Below are 17763 nucleotides of genomic sequence, written 5' to 3'. Positions count from 1 at the left end.
GAACACATGCTAAGAAAGAAAAGGGCACTCCCTTCTGTCTGAGGATATTTCTATGGCACTGTGTGTCCTGACCACTCTTTAAAATTCCAAGAAAAAAAATACAGAGTGGGGAAAGTCATTTTGGTTATTGGGAAAGTAAGAATTTTGGCAGGCTGTGTTTGTGGAACAAAATGGTCTGAAAATTGTTGAATATGGTTTGTGATTGGCAACTGATCTACTAATTCTGTCTCAGTGATTCAAAGCAAACTCAGTTCTTCTTATAGACTCCTTTGAATTCAGACATGGTGAGGCATGAATGAAATTTTCCTCTAACATTTATCCTTCACTGCCTTCAGCTTCTGACAATACTCTGTGTTACACATAATGTTCTGTTTCTCACCTTTTTTAATGCAAAATCATATTTTTGAATTCTTTCCATGTTGTTATATAAAGATCTAGCCAACTTATTTTGCCTTTTACACAATATTCCATCGTGTGTTTTTACTATATTTGATTCATCCATTTTCCTATAGATGGAAACCTGGGTTGTTTCCAATTCTTGGCCACAAAACCAGCTTTCATCAGAATCTCTTATATTCTGATGTCTATAGTATACTTTCAAGAGCAAATTATGAACCTTGCATCATTTCCCAAATCCATTTGGCCATGCTTTGTTTCTGGGGAGCTTGTGGAAATACTGTTGTATGGAATATAGTTTGAGAAACTCTAGATTAGAGAAGTAACATATGAGTTAAACATGCATTTTTACTTTGAGAATGAACTTTGTTCATGGGACAAAAATAATGTCCCATGAACAAATGATAAATCTGAATGCATGAATTATTTAGGAACAATAGTTTTACTTCATATATGTGCAATAAAATATAGCAGACAGTAATGCCACTTCTGTGTAGAATGTAGTACGATATAATTTCAGATATAGGCAAATATAATATGGTATAATTTCAGATTTGGCAAAAACAACAGCTACAAAGCAAAAAGAATATCGGGCATGTTATATATTGAGTAAATTCTAACAATCTCACTCAGAAAAAGAAATAACTCTAATTAATTATACCTTTTAAAAAATGTTTTTGATATTAAAGTTAAAGTTTAGGGAAAGTGAACCATTCACATATTGTTACAACAAAGATTTATTGAATATCCTCGATTTGTCAGAAACTCTGCTAAGTCCTGAGGCTATAAAAATAAACAAGGGGGCTTCCCTGGTGGCGCAGTGGTTGAGAGTCCGCCTGCCGATGCAGGGGACACGGGTTCGTGCCCCGGTCTGGGAAGATCCCACATGCCGCAGAGCGGCTGGGCCTGTGAGCCATGGACGCTGAGCCTGTGCCTCCGGAGCCTGTGCTCAGCAACGGGAGAGGCCACAACAGTGAAGAGGCCCCCGTACCGCAAAAATAAATAAATAAATAAACAAGGTAACAAAATTGTCTTAAAGGATCATGCTGTTTATTTGGAGATGAGTACATAATTCAATTATTATGAAAAAATGCAGTAAGTGCATCGATAGACCTTGAACAAGGTATTATAGATCATTAACAAGGCAACCTGGTGCTTTAAAAATAAGTCAGGCAGATAGGATAGGGAAGAGTATTCCTGGTAAAGGAAATAGTATGTGAAGGAAATAGAAAATAAGAGAGATGAGAAAATGGAAAGGTGGAGATAGAAACAGGAAGAAGTAATCTGTGTCAGATGCAATAGACATACTAAGAAGAAGGTATTAGAGAGGAAGAGTTACCTGTAAGTCAACAGTGCCTCTAAGCACATAAACTAATATTTCTTCCTGTGTAGCACTTTGGTGCTGGGTTTTGAGTGCTTATTAGTGATGAAAATTCCTGATATGCCTCAAATGTGAATTCTGAAAGATCTATGAGGTCAAGTGCAACAACTATGCCTAAGTTATCTCCATATCTACAGCACTTAACATAGGGTCTGGTATGTGTAGATGCACAATAAATGTTGTATGTATGTATGGATAGTTAGAGAGATGATATGTTTGTATTAATTGCTACTGTTGAAAAATTTGATGATTTTCCATTTTCAGTGAGAAGAAAGCAGTGTTGCAGAAATAAAAGAGTTTTGGAATCAAGGAGGATTATTTTTAGCTGTGTGACCATGAGCAAGTTATTCATCCATGCTAAGCTTCAGTATTCTCATCTGAAAAATAGGAAAGAGATGAAGTAATTCATATAAAATACTAAGTTCAGGGCAGAGCAAAGTGGCTTCTGCTCAAAATGGTAGTTGCTATTTTTCAATGAGAAATAAAGCTAATTCATTGTGAAAGGGCCGTGTTTTAGATGGTTTGGATTTTAAAAGTTAAAATCTGTTTAAATTTGATGTGCTTAAAAGTAGGAAGCTCTGAAAAGTTTTGTGAGCTTCAGGAAAATATAATTTTTTAAAGACTGAGGAAGGACAAATTAGAAGGGGAAAGACTGTAATCAGGAGAGGAAAAAAACCCAACAATCTATTTCAGTCATCCACTATGAAACAGATTGTCTGGATTCAAAACCCAGCTATACCATTGACAAAGTGTCTAACTTTTGAAATTTTATTAACTTCTCTAGGCCTCAGTGATTTTTTTAAAAAGATTTTATATTCATAGAGCAGTTTTAGGTCCATAGCAAAATTGAAGGGAAGGTACAGAGATTTCCCGTGTACCCTCTGCCCCTATGGATGAATGGTCTCCAGCATTATCTGCATCCCCTGTCAGGGTGGTACATCTGCTACAATTGATGAACCTATATTGACACATCATTATCACCCAAAGTCCATAGTTTACATTATGGTTCACTTTGGGTGTTGTATGTTTATACATTTGGACAAATGTTTAATTACATGTATCTGTCATCAAATATCATACAGAGCATTTTCACAGCCCTGAAAATCTTCTGTGCTCTATTCATCCCTCCACACCCCCAACACCTGTGGCAACCTTTCATCTTTTTACTGTCCCCATAATTTTTTTTTGTCCCCATAATTTTTTTTTTCAAGAATGCCATATGGTTAAAATCATATAGTAGTAACCTGTTTCAGATTGGCTTCTTTCACTTACTAATATGCATTTAAGGTCTCTCCATGTTTTTTCCTGGCTTGATAGTTTGTTTCTTTTTAGCACTAGATAATATTCCATTGTCTGCATGTGCTACAGTTTATTTATCCTTTCACCTACTGGAGGGCATCTCAATTGCTTCCAAGTTTTAGCAGTTATGAGTGAAACGGCTATAAACGTCACGTGCAGGTTTTTTGTGCAGGCGTAGTTCTCAGCTTTCTTTGGAGTGACATTACTTTGGAATGAAATACCATGGAGTGAGATTGCAGAATTGTATGGTAAGAGTGTTTAGTTTTGTTTAGTGAGATTTTAGTATTGTGTTACAGAGTTTCATTACAATTAATGAGATAATTAATATAAATTGCTTGGCAGAGTGCCTGGCATATTGTAAGGGCTCAGTCAATGATAACTACCTTTACTGTTACTAGTATCTAGGAAAAGTTGATTTAAAAAATGCTCAGTTCATGTGATAGCATGGATGGAGGAGTAGGTACCGGAGAGAGAAATGTCAGTGAAAAACTGTAAAAACATTTGATGATTAACTCCAAACGAGACATCTGCACCTGTTGCAGTCCTAGATATGCAGGATGTTCTTGTCTAACACTTGTTGCTCTGAATGGAAGGAGTACCCCATTTCCTAGTTCTCCACACTCCCTTTGGACTAATGAAGAAGAATCCTAAACGGTAATTATAAGTAATGATTATATAATTCTCCAGTTAAAAGAAAAAGGATTGCTAAATGCTCTCCAAATCTGAACCATATAAACCTGATGGACATAGCCTCATCCACCAGAGGGCAGACAGCAGAGGCAAGAAGAAAGAACTACGATCCTGCAGCCTGTGGAACAAAAACCACATTCACAGAAAGATAGACAAGATGAAAAGGCAGAGGGCTATGTACCAGATTAAGGAACAAGATAAAACCCCAGAAAAACAACTAAATGAAGTGGAGATAGGAAACCTTCCAGAAAAAGAATTCAGAATAATGATAGTGAAGATGATCCAGGGCCTCAGAAAAAGAATGGAGGCAAAGATCGAGAAGATGCAAGAAATGTGTAACAAAGACCTAGAAATATTAAAGAACAAACAATACAATAAATGAAATGAAAAATACACTAGAAGGAATCAAGAGCAGAATAACTGAGGCAGAAGAAAGGATAAGCGACCTGGAAAACAGAATGCTGGAATTCACTGCCATGGAACAGAACAAAGAAAAAAGAATGAAAAGAAATGAAGACAGCCTAAGACATCTGGAACAACATTAAATGCAACAACATTGACATAATAGGGGTCCCAGAAGGAGAAGAGAGAGAGAAAGGACCTGAGAAAATATTTGAAGAGGTTATAGTCAAAAACTTCCCTGACATGGGAAAGGAAATAGCCCCCCAAGTCCGGGAAGTGCAGAGAGTCCCAGGCAGGATAAACCCAAGGAGAAACATGCTGAGACACATAGTAATCAAATTGACAAAAATTAAAGACAAAGAAAAATTATTGAAAGCAACAAGGGAAAAACAACAAATAATATACAAGGGAACTCCCATAAGGTTAACAACTGATTTCTCAGCAGAAACTCTACAAGCAAGAAGGGAGTGGCATGATATATTTAAAGTGATGAAAGGGAAGAACCTACAACCAAGATTACTCTACCCGGCAAGGATCTGATTCAGATTCGACAGAAAAATCAAAAGCTTTACAGACAAGCAAAAGTGAAGAGAATTCAGCACCGCCAAACCAGCTCTACAACAAATGATAAAGGAACTTTACTAAGTGGGAAACACAAGAGAAGAAAAGGACCTACAAAAACAAACCCAAAACAATTAAGAAAATGGTAATAGGGACATACATATCGATAATTACCTTAAACATGAATGGATTAAATGCTCCAACCAAAAGACACAGGCTTGCTGAATGGATACAAAAACAAGACCCATCTATATGCTGTCTACAAGAGACGTACTTCACCTAGGGACATATACAGACTGAAAGTGAGGGGATGGAAAAAGATATTCCATGCAAATGGAAATCAAAAGAAAGATGGAGTAGCAATACTCATATCAGATAAAATAGACTTTAAAATAGTGTTACAAGAGACAAGGAAGGACACTACATAATGATCAAGGGAGCAATCCAAGAAGAAGATATAGCAATTATGAAAATATATGCACCCAACATAGCAGCCCCTCAATACATAAGGCAACTGCTAACAGCTATAAAAGAGGAAATTGACAGTAACACAATAATAGTGGGAGATTTTAACACCTCACTTACAGCAATGGACAGATCATCCAAAGGGAACATTAATAAGGAAGCACAAGCTTTAAATGACACAGTAGACCAGATAGATTTAATTGATATTTATAGGACATTCCATCCAAAAACAGCAGATTACACTTTCTTCTCAAGTGCACACGGAACATTCTCCAGGATAGATCACACCTTGGGTCACAAATCAAGCCTGAATAAATTTAAGAAAATTGAAATCATATCAAGCATCTTTTCTGACCACAACACTATGAGATTAGAAATCAATTACAGGGAAAAACCGTAAAAAACACAAACACAAGGAGGCTAAACAATACGTTACTAAATAACCAAGAGATCACTGAATAAATCAAAGAGGAAATCAAAAAATACCACAGACAAATTACAATGAAAACATGATGATTCAAAACCTATGGGATGCAGCAAAAGCAGTTCTAAGAGGAAAGTTTATAGCTATACATGCCTACCTCAATAAACAAGAAAAATCTCAAATAAACAATCTAATGTTACATCTAAAGGAACTAGAGAAAGAAGAACAAACAAAACCCAAAGTTAGTAGAACAAAAGAAATCATAAATATCGGAGCAGAAATAAATGAAATAGAAACAAAGAAAACATTAGCAAAGATCAATAAATCTAAAAGCTGGTTCTAGAGAAGATAAACAAAATTGATAAACCATTAGCCAGACTCGTCAAGAAAAACAGGGAAAGGACTCAAATCACTACAATTAGAAATGAAAAAGGAGAAGTTACAACAGACACTGCAGAAATACAAAGCATTCTAAGACACTACTACAAGCAACTCTATGCCAATAAAATGGACAACCTGGAAGAAATGGACAAATTCTTAGAAAGGTATAACCTTCCAAGACTGAACCAGGAAGAAATAGAAAATATGCACAGACCAATCACAAGTAATGAAATTGAAACTGATTAAAAATCTTCCAACAAAGAAAAGTCCAGGACCAGATGGCTTCACAGGTGAATTCTATCAAACACTTAGAAAAGAGCTAACACCCATCCTTCTCAAACTCTTCCAAAAAGTTGCAGAGGTAGGAACATTCCCAAACTCATTCTATGAGGCCACCATCACCTTGATACCCAAACCAGACAAAGATACTACAAAAAAAGAAAATTACAGACCATTATCACTGATGAATATAGATGCAAATATCCTCAACAAAATCCTAGCAAACAGAATCCAACAACACATTAAAAGGATCATACACCATGATCAAGTGGGATTTATCCCAGGGATGCAAGGATTCTTCAATATATGCAAATCAATCAATGTGATACACCATATTAACAAATGGAAGGATAAAAACCATATGATCATCTCAATAGAGGCAGAAAAACCTTTTAACAAAATTCAACACCGATTTATGATAAAAACTCTCCAGAAAGTGGGCATAGAGGGAACCTACCTCAACGTAATAAAGGCCATATACGACAAACCCACAGCAAACATCATTCTCAATGGTGAAAAACTAAGCATTTCCTCTAAGATCAGGAGCAACACAAGGATATCCACTCTCACCACTATCATTTAACATAGCTTTGGAAGTCCTAGCCATGGCAATCAGAGAAGAAAAAGAAATAAAAAGGATACAAATTGGAAAAAAAGAAGTAAAACTGTCCCTGTTTGCAGATGACATAATAGTATACATAGAGAATCCTAAAGATGCCACCAGGAAACTAATAAAGCTAATCAATGAATTTGGTAAAGTTGCAGGATACAAAATTAATGCACAGAAATCTCTTGCATTCCTATACACTAATGATGAAAAATTTGAAAGAAAAATTAAGGAAACACTCCCATTTACCATTGCAAGAAAAAGAATAAATTACCTAGGAATAAACCTACCTAGGGAGACAAAAGACCTGTATGCAGAAAACTATAAGACACTGATGAAAGAAATTAAAGGTGATACCAACAGATGGAGAGATATGCCATGTTCTTGGATTGGAAGAATCAATATTGTGAAAATGACTATATTACCCAAATCCATCTACAGATTCAATGCGATCCCTATCAAATTACCAATGGCATTTTTTACAGAACTAGAACAAGAAAGCTTAAAATTTGTATGGAGACACAAAAGACCCCTGAATAGCCAAAGCAGTCTTGAGGGAAAAAAACGGAGCTGGAGGAATCACACTTCCTGACTTCAGACTCTACTACAAAGCTACAGTAATCAAGACAATAGGGTACTGGCACAAAAACAGAAATATAGATCAATGGAACAGGATAGAAAGCCCAGAGATAAACTCACGCACCTATGGTCAACTAATCTATGAGAAAGGAGGCAAGGATATACAATGGAGAAAAGACAGTCTCTTCAATAAGTGGTGCTGGGAAAACTGGACAGCTACATGTAAAAGAATGAAATACATGTAAATAAACTCAAAATGGATTAGAGACCTAAATCTAAGACCGGACACTATAAAACTCTTAGTGGAAAATATAGGCAGAGCACTCTTTGACATAAATCACAGCAAGATCTTTTTTGATCCACCTCCTAGAGTAATGGAAATAAAAACAAAAATAAACAAATGGGACCTAATGAAACTTCAAAGCTTTTGCACAGCAAAGGAAACCATAAACAAGACAAAAAGACAACCTTCAGAATGGGAGAAACTATTTGCAAATGAATCGACAGAGAAAGGATTAATCTCCAAAATATATAAACAGCTCATGCAGCTCAATATTTAACAAACAAACAACCCAATCCAAAAATGGGCAGAAGACCTAAATAGACATTTCTCCAAAGAATACATACTGATGGCCAAGAAGCACATGAAAAGCTGCTCAGCATCACTAATTATTAGATAAATGCAAATCAAAACTACAATGAGGTATCACCTCTCACCAGCTAGAATGGGCATCATCAGAAAATCTACAAAGAATAAATGCTGGAGAGGGTATGGAGTAAAGGGAACCCTCTTGCACTGTTGGTGGGAATGTAAATTGATACAGCCACTATGGAGAACAGTATGGAGTTTCCTTAAAAAACTAAAAATAGAATTACCATATGACCCAGCAATCCCACTACTGGGCATATACCCAGAAAAAAACATAATTCAAAAAGACACAGGCACCCCCAATGTTCATTGCAGCACTGTTTACAATAGCCAGGACATGGAAGCAACCTAAATGCCCATCGACAGACGAATGGATAAAGAAGATGTGGTACATATATACAATGGAATATTACTCAGCCATAAAAAGGAACAAAGTTGGGTCATTTGTAGAGACATGCATGGACCTAGAGACTGTCATACAGAGTGAAGTAAGTCAGAAAGAGAAAAACAAATATTATATATTAATGCATATATGTGGAATCTAGAAAAATAGTACAGATGAACCAGTTTGCAAGGCAGAAATAGAGACACGGATGTAGAGAACAAACGTATGGACACCAAGAGGGGAAAGTGGCTGGTGGGGGCAGGGGGGTTGGTGGTGGGATGATTTGGGAGATTGGGATTGACATATATACACTAATATGTATGAAATGGATAACTAATAAGAACCTGCTGTATAAAAAAAAAAAAAACCTGATAAACAGGTCAAAATGGTATAGTGCAGAAGCACTGGACACATAGTCTGGAGAACTGTGTTCACAGCATAATTCACTCTCTGTGGGTTGTGAGCTTCATGAACTTCAACTTATATCTTGATAATTCAGTTTCCTCAGCCATAAAATGGGAATAAGACTCCCTCACTATTTATTTAGAGAGCAAGATGAAATAATGAATGTGAAGATAGTGCCTGAAATTTGCTAGAAAGTTAATAAATGTAAGACTAATCTCAATATATGGAGTCACTAAATAGTTTGCTCAGAATCAGTGCCATGATAGTGAATTAAAAATGCAAAGTCATCTGTCACCAGTAATATCTTGACTAATTTCTGTCATTGGTTATGAACACATGATTGTTTCAGTGCACTTACAGATTTATATTTTCTTTTTTCACTAAGCATAAAAGCATTTTTCTCTATTATAGAAAGTTTTGATGACAAATACATAGCAGAAAGCTAAAAACAAAATTCACTGATAATTTTACCACCTGGAAATATGTAATGTTAATATTCTGAAATATTTCCTTCTGATCTTTTTTCTTTCTGTAGATAGCAAGCTAAATCTCTAGAAAGATAAACCAGATACATGTTTTGTTTAAAAATGGTATGATGTTAAATGTACAGATTTGATTAATATTTTGCCTTATAATATTCATGAGTATAGGATTAATTTTAAATATATATGTTAATAATATACAATGCAGAATCTTTGTTACTTTCTTCTTTTCTCCATCAAAACTGTGCCATTTATATGAAGAAAATTTTTTATGGAAGTGTTTATTGTTTTCTACTTGTTGCTTATTTCCATTCTCCACTTAAATAATATACTCAGAGAATATCAACATTTAAGCAGGCACCAATCAGAGGAGAAAACATTTATCTGTAATGCCAGCCAAATGTAACAATGAACTCTTTCATCTTGATTCTACACTAAGTCTACTCTGAGGTCTTTGAAGTACCCACTTGGTTTGAAGCCACTCAGAGAAACTTAGCACAATAAGTGGTTTGAAGCAAACAAAAATATAAACCCTAAACCTTTCCCAGCTTTGCATAATCATCATATTCATTTACTTTGTGCTAAATTTGCCTTTGTGGAGATTAGGTTAACCAAACCTGTCTCCTCATTTTGCTTTTCTTTTTGATCTTCTGACAGTGCTTTCCCAGCCTGGTGCCAAATTTTCCCAAATACTTACATGCATTTGACAAGCATCAATTTTATTACTGAGAATCACTGTAAAGAATTTAATGTTAATATGGATCTTTTACTATTTACTATTTTCCAAAATTATTTAAAAATATTTGTTTGTAAGTTGGAGTAACGGAATAGTTGAATTAAGTGTCTTACCCTTCTTTTTAAGCAAACTTTACTGTGTCTAAATGCATAAATTAATAAGAGAATCTTAGATAATGTTATCAACTCTTAGGTACGTTTATTATTTTGTAAGATACAAGTGCATTCTCTTTCTTCCTCCTATTAAATAAGTAAACTTCTTAATCTCTAAATAGTATATTTAAGAATTTTTTTTTTTTGATTGTTGGTGGTGGTTGTTGGTTTTTTCTTATGATGTAGTATGCTCAGTCTAAACATTGCTATCTGGAACGAGAGTATGAGATCTTTGGAGTTGTTCACAAAATTAGCCAAATTTAAATTATTCTATATTATCAATACGCTATCATACTAATGTTAAATTAAATATGATGTATCTGATACATTTTGAAATATATTTTATACACTCATCTGAGCAGCATATTATAATATGTATTTGTTAAGTACCGTGTACTAGCATTTTTTTAAAGTTGGAACCAAGTTAATTTAATAACAGCAATGTACATATAAATAACAGCAATATATAGTCATCTAGGCCATGTTTTCTATTCTCTACACTCAAAAGTTTATATTTTGATTTTTTTTTCTTCCTGCTGGAATACATTTTTTTAATCTGGAATATGTCTTCAAAATTTTTTATTCCTCTTTCAGGAATTTGCTGCACTGACAAAAGAATTAAATGCCTGCAGAGAACAACTTCTAGAAAAGGAAGAAGAAATTTCTGAACTTAAAGCTGAAAGAAACAATACAAGAGTAAGTATAAAACTGCCTCTGCTTGGAATTAATTCCATGTATAGCTCAGTGCCTTATCTCTAGTATACTCATAGAAATATAAGCCTTTAAAAACTTGAGCAAGACTTTAAGCAGACGCCAACTCATGGTCTGTTACTTAAATTAAAGAAGAATTTACTGTACTACAAAAGTCAAAACAGGAAGACAGGAAACCTAAATTACAGTCTCGGCTACTAAATCATTATGTTGCCTTAAAAAATGTTAGTATTTCTTCTGGTCTTTGCTTTATTCGACTTTAAAAAGAAGGGTTGTATTTCAATAGTGAGTTTCAAACTGTTGCATTGGAATAGGTGGGCAGTGATACTTCAGAAGCTGGTGGTGGGTGATGGGGGAGGGCAATGGGTTTGAGAGGGGAGCATGAGTTTTGACTTTGGGGTGCTATGAGGGCATGACCTAACATTCATCCTCACCTCACCCCAGAAAAATAACAATTTTTTAAAAGGTGTTAAAAACATAAAACCACTGGAACAGGACTCTCCTAATTAAAAGAGGCATACCTTTTCTATTTTAGAAGATCATTAAGGAGACTTCCAGTTCTGATATTGTGATTTTATGAACCTGATGGAATTTACAATATTCTGTTCTTGGAAACCCATGTATTTGTTTAATCTCATAACATGCCATGTAACATTAAAGTTTAAAATTTCATCAAAGATGCTATATTTTCTACTTCAGAAGAAAAATTCATTAAATTTCATAAAATATATAAATTGCCATATTACCCATAAATAAGAGAAGTTTCTCTAGTAAAAGAATGTAGAGAAAAACCACTTTCGTGTGATTATAGTTCAATCTCAATGTGAAGTAGGTGAAAATATTTTAAGTGTTAGAGCTATGGCAGATTCATGCTGAGAAGGTAAGTTACAGTTAACTGTATATTCATTGCATGCTTGGTCTTAGAGAGTAATATAAAAATGACAGCTCCACAAACAGTCAGCTTGTGTCCCTGGAATGAGCTTGTGCCCATGGAATGAGAGATACCATTGCATGCATAATAGTTATATGATCAAACTCAGTTTCTTATTTTTCAGGGTCTTACTTTATGGTAAAGAGAATTCACAGGGTATGTATGTAAGGAATTGGTTTTCATTGAGACTTTGATGAGCCAATCACATGGACTGCCTCTTATAGGACATAACAAGAGCAATTTAGATCGTGTTATCAGGTGTCAGATTATTTTTTTCTGTTTCTTTCTCCCTCTATATATTTTTCCCACCCTTGATTTTTAAATTATACTTTTTCCATACAAATTTAAAATATATTTCTGCCATGAGATTTATTCTGCCCTATTCCACTATTTTCTATTTTAATGCTTTAGGCAACATTCCCTAGTGTAACTCAATATAGCCAAATGTAAAAGCAGGAACAGGAAGCTAAAAATGGAGGGAAATGCAAACTTCTCAGTAGACTTCCAACTAATCTTATTTAAAATGCAACAGAAACTCTTATATTAGCCATGTATGTATTTCTCCTTTATACAGCCCTTTAATCCTTTCTACAGCCCTATGAGGGAAATATTATAATTATCCCCTTTTTACAGATGAGGCAGCTGAGCTCAGAAAAGGGCAGATCACTTACCAGAAATCACACAGTTAGTAAATAGCAGGGAAGGGATTTGAAAACTAAGACAAACTAACTCCAGAGCCTGTGCCCTTAGTCATGAGGCCATCAGCACAATTACTCAAGTTAGATCCATGAAGAAACTCAAAGATTTACTACAGTTTAGGGGAAACATTGCCTAAGAGTAGACCACTGTAGTATGGAGTGCGTTATGCCTTCTTGATTGTGACTAATTCCAGAGACTGGGAGGTTTGGCAACAGCATCCTCACAGTTTTCATCACATTACACCCCATGAAGCTTGGAACTACCTGTCGTTATTGCATCTGTAAAGGAATTTGGGGTAACAAAGAAAGCAAGGCAAGCTGTACTTGAAATACCCATTCAGGAATCAAAGTGAGAGAAGTATAAATATTAAGTTCCATTAGGGTAATAGAAAATGAAGCCATTGATTTTTAAACGTGAATCATAACTACTTTGAAAACATGAATCAAGCTGGAAAACATTTTTCTACCTTTCCTAAAGCAATGATGTGGAGGATTTTTGTTGTTCATTATGTCAAGGAAAATAGATTTGTGAAACCTTCCTTGTGTAAAATATTGATTATATAATAACTTCTTAAGTTACATAACCACCTCTCACCCTCCCCCACCACCCCAAAAATACCCAGGGCTGAAAATCAGACCACCTTCTTTCTTCCTCCATAATGCCCTATTAGATTGAGAACATTCAAATAAAATCATCCTAATGTTATTCATGATTATACAAAAATAAAAACTTCATAAATTGTAGTGGGTATTTACAGAAACATTCAACCAAGCTTTATTGTTTAATGTTTCCATACTACCAAAAATGTAGAAAAAATGATGAAACAAATTTTATTATTCCTAAAACTTCTCTGACCATTCCTAGGCAAGTTATACTTACAGAAAACAGCATTCCTGCCATTATTTCAACATCCTCAAATTGACTACTAAAACTTATGTTTTGGCAGAATTACCTGAATTAATTAAAAAGTAAAAGAAAACTAGAAATATTAATATAATTATTTCTTAACATCAGAGTAGAAAAGTTTTGTTGTTGTTTCATTGTTGTTTTGTTGTTTCAACTGTTTTTGTGCCTGAAGATCTCAAAGGATGGTTTATATTATTAACAGTGTTTCAGAATGCAACTATTGTATGACTTTGAAAGAGAAGTTAGGGTTTCAAGAGTTAGTCTTAATGTCAGTTATGAATCATTACACTGTAATTTCATCTCATAGGTTATAAACTAAAAAAAAGACAGTTATCTTTAGTTCAAATGAAAGACTGAATTTGAAACATTCCTTACTATGCCTTTTTGTTTTGAGCCAAAATAATTACGTTAAATAAATGTTCAAATACAATCAGACACCTGCCATTAATAAAGAAAAGCTTCCCGTTCTTGACAAACCTGTTTATACAAGTTAACAAATTCCCTCCAAACTTATTTCCTCGATGAGTAGAACATACAATCCAGTTGAGAAAGGAAGACCCTAGTAGTTGAAAGCAGGTGAAGATATGTGCGTGCATGTATGGATTCATGTATATATATTTATGAAAGTGCTACAACAAGATATGACTGATACAAGAGTGAATAAGATAGGACATATACCCTCCCAACAGCTATTTCAATGTGGGACTCAAACACATACATAAGAAGACACATAGGTTATCTAAACCATACTTGAGAGTAAAGGATGCTGAGTGGACTGATCATGAAAGCAATCAATTTGAAGGTTTTCATTTTCAGATGTTAGTATTGTGTTATGTGACCATATTACAGAGGCCAAATTAATTTACAGGGCAGAATGCATTTCTACTTGAAAGCCGTATGTGATTGAAAATAATTGCACACAAGGTTATGTTGAATTCATATCTAATGGAAAGATTTATAGTTTTAGAAATTTAGCTTAAAAATTCCAAGTGAGGCAGTATGTGTATATGCATATACAATATTATATGTTTGTGTGTATACATATATAGGCTGTGGTCATTTAAGGTGAATTCCAACATAGATGAATGGCCACTCACATGGTCCCTGCAGTCCTTTGAGTGTACCAAAGAGAGTGCCTTCTGCAAGATTTATGAAACATTCGATTAAAGTTTGGCTCCCAGCGAAGGTGTACAAAGTAGTAGACTGTTAGTGGCGTCTTAGGTAAGTTCCTTTTTATTTTTATTTTCACTTGAAGTTTAAAGCTATAGAAACATGCTAGATTAGGACATTTTTGGCCACATTCTCCAATATACATAATGTACATTCATTATTAGTTCAATTCAACAAGTACTAAGCATATATTATATAGAATATTTTCCTAGGCATCGAGAAGTATTCAGAATAAATTTTTAAGCCCTTAAGGAGTCTGTTTTATATGAATAAAAACACAATTGGTTTTATTGTTATATGGATGAGAGTTCCTAATTGCACAAAACAACACAGTTTGCTATTTTAATCAAGAAGGCATTAATTAAAGCATATAAGAAATCTCTAAACTGAACTTTCAGGCACAATTTCTAGGACCATGTTTCTTAGCTTTGTAAGTTTATTTTACACCCCAAGTCCCAGAAACATGCAGCGTCTACTAATACCTGTGCCAGCAAAATCGATGCCCCATGCCCAGAATGTTTCCTCATCTGGATCCCCTCAGAATCTGTCCTGTGCAGGGAGCTCTGGTTGGCCGGCTCTTAAGTCACATGTCTGCCACCTGGTGGTAAACATGCCTGAAAAGTGTTCCTTGAATCCTACTGTGGGAAGATGGCATTCAGAATGTGGAGACCTAGCAAACATGGAGGGTATATTCAAAAGATTTGGGGGCAACCTGAAATGGCAGTCTGCACTACCACCCAGATTTAATCATACCCTTTTTTCATATTAAAATTCTAAATAGCAGCAATACTGATATGTATCTACCCAACAATACAAATAGACTTCTTAAACAAAAATAAAATCACCCTTTATCAAAAAGGAAGGTTCATAACCTCTAGTTAACTGCATCCAGCTTCATGGGTTTCTTCAGTGTGTACAGTCTTACTCTCATTAAATCACAATCTTATCTTAATATTCTGTAACCTATGGACTACTTTAAATGTTCATCAGAATCAATATAACCAATATAAAATAGAGTAAAAGGGTAAAAATATAACAAGAAAATGGGAAAATAATATATACTATGTGTATGATACAATAAAAATAGAAAGATCCTATTTTCTCCAACTGGTTACAAGGTCCTATTGGCAAATATAAATTCCAATTCTAAACCTTGATTCCTGGACCTGGGTCTATACCCATTTATATCAGGTCTGAAACTGAGAGAAACTGAACCTTACTTCCATCACTAATTCTGAGTGTATACTAATTCCAGGATGATAGCATCCCAACCTATCAACGTGTTACCTCTCAATTTAAATTAAAATAGATTCTTCCTTGGGTCACTTAACCATTCTTTAGGATCATCTGCTTCTGAACGGTGTGATAGCATGGCGAAACCAGGGCTGGGAGCATCAGTCAATTACATTAGCCCTTTCACTGTAAGATGAGTTTTTTTGGGCAGAAGTAATATTGTGTATGATAACAGGATTTTAAGCAAAAATCTAATAAGATGGTGTTGCTGGTAGAGGCAGAGCCATTAGATAAGGCAAATCCATATCCAGAAAAAGTTTTTATTATAGTAGCAAAAGACAGCTGCCTCCCTGATGGAAGGGATTTGATGTAATCTGCTTGATTCAAGATGAGTAGTTTGTTTCTAGGTATATTGCACCATGTCAGGACTTCAAGGTTGTTGGCTACAGCAAGTAAATTGGCTATTCAGCTGGGGTGGTAACCCTATCAACCTTAATGATGAGAGGCCCATTTTGTCAGGTCAATGAATAACTTCTATCCCAGAAACCATGGTCACTATTTTATGCCCATTGAGCAAATGCTGTGGTGGCCAAAGAAATAAGTCAATACCCAGAGGATGAATCATTTTGTCTACCAGATTATTGAACGCGTTTATACCAGTGGGTACCAAAGATATAGTCCTAGTTTAGAGCTAATAGCCAAAACAGTTTTGTATTCTATTTTCCTTAGCTGTTACCATGCTACATGGTCACAGGTCCCTTTAGGGAAGATTTTCTGATTATCTATTGCTTTATAATAAACTACGCCCAAATTTAACGGCACAAACAATATTTTACTATACACACAGTTCTATGGGTCAGGGATTCAGAAAGGACACAGTGGTGACAGCCCTTCTCTGCTCCATAAGGTTTGGGCTCTCAGCTGGGATGACTTGATGGCTAGTGACTGGTAGATGATTTATTTTTATCAGAAAAAGCAAAAAGCACTGATATATACTGTTTGTTAATTTCTGTGGTGTTAATACTCCCACGGTGGCTGTTTTCAAACTTCCAACATGTCACTCAATGCAAAGTTGGGAAAAGATGCACAGTAGTGAACCATTATATAATATTTTCTACTATCAAATACCATTGAAGTAAACAACCCTATAGGCATGAGTAATAGTATAATATAGTAAGATAATTAGGAAGTGATATATTTTGAGCGTTCACTATCTTTTAAAAACATTTTATTAAATCATAAGTTTACATAATTTAAGCTTCAACAATAACTGTGCTTAACTACCAGCTCACAAGATTTCTGAAAATTATCCTCTCTCACAAGATAGTATGGACCAGCTTTAGCATATGATTTTCAGGCGGTGACTCAACTATCTGGAGGCTGAAAGATCTACTTGTGAGATAACTCCTTTGCTCTTGTGTCTAGCACCTGGACTGGAGTGACTGAAGGACAGACACATTTAACTGGGACTTTATATCTGAGAAACTCCATATGACCTCTGTGGCACAGTGGTCTCAGAGTAGTGAGTTTTTGTGTGGTGGGACCTAAGAACAAGTACTCCAGTGAACTAGATGGAAACTGCATTGCCTCTTAGGACCTAGACTCAAAAGTCACAAATTGTCACCATCACCATACAACACAGGTTGATCAAAAGAGTCACAGGCCCAACCAGATTCAAGAGGGGGGAACATAGGCTATGTTTTGCCAGGCACCTACTTAATGATTGAGTCATACACGGTTGTCAAGACAAATAAGATGACACTTATCAGTGAAGCAGGGTGACCCATTGGAATTTGGTGGATAAGGTAAATCAGATTCATCTGAAACTTTCTAAATTTCC

The 17763-nt window shown here is 35.1% G+C and overlaps 1 protein-coding gene across 7 annotated transcripts in view; it reads left to right on the top strand.

Annotated features, from left to right (window-relative positions):
* The window catches only part of PPFIA2 (PTPRF interacting protein alpha 2), a 472979-nt gene that overhangs the window by 268695 nt on the left and 186521 nt on the right, over positions 1–17763 (top strand). For all 7 annotated transcript variants that reach the window (XM_029205874.1, XM_029205875.1, XM_029205877.1 and 4 more), the window contains one exon: positions 10868–10969. In XM_029205874.1, coding sequence (XP_029061707.1) covers positions 10868–10969 — 102 coding nt within the window. The remainder of the gene's footprint in view (positions 1–10867; positions 10970–17763) is intronic.

The sequence above is a fragment of the Monodon monoceros genome, unplaced genomic scaffold, assembly GCF_005190385.1.
Source record: "Monodon monoceros isolate NGI ecotype Baffin Bay Population unplaced genomic scaffold, NGI_Narwhal_1 Super_Scaffold_6, whole genome shotgun sequence".
Taxonomy (NCBI): Eukaryota; Metazoa; Chordata; class Mammalia; order Artiodactyla; family Monodontidae; genus Monodon; species Monodon monoceros.
This window is presented reverse-complemented; position numbering and strand designations above follow the sequence as displayed.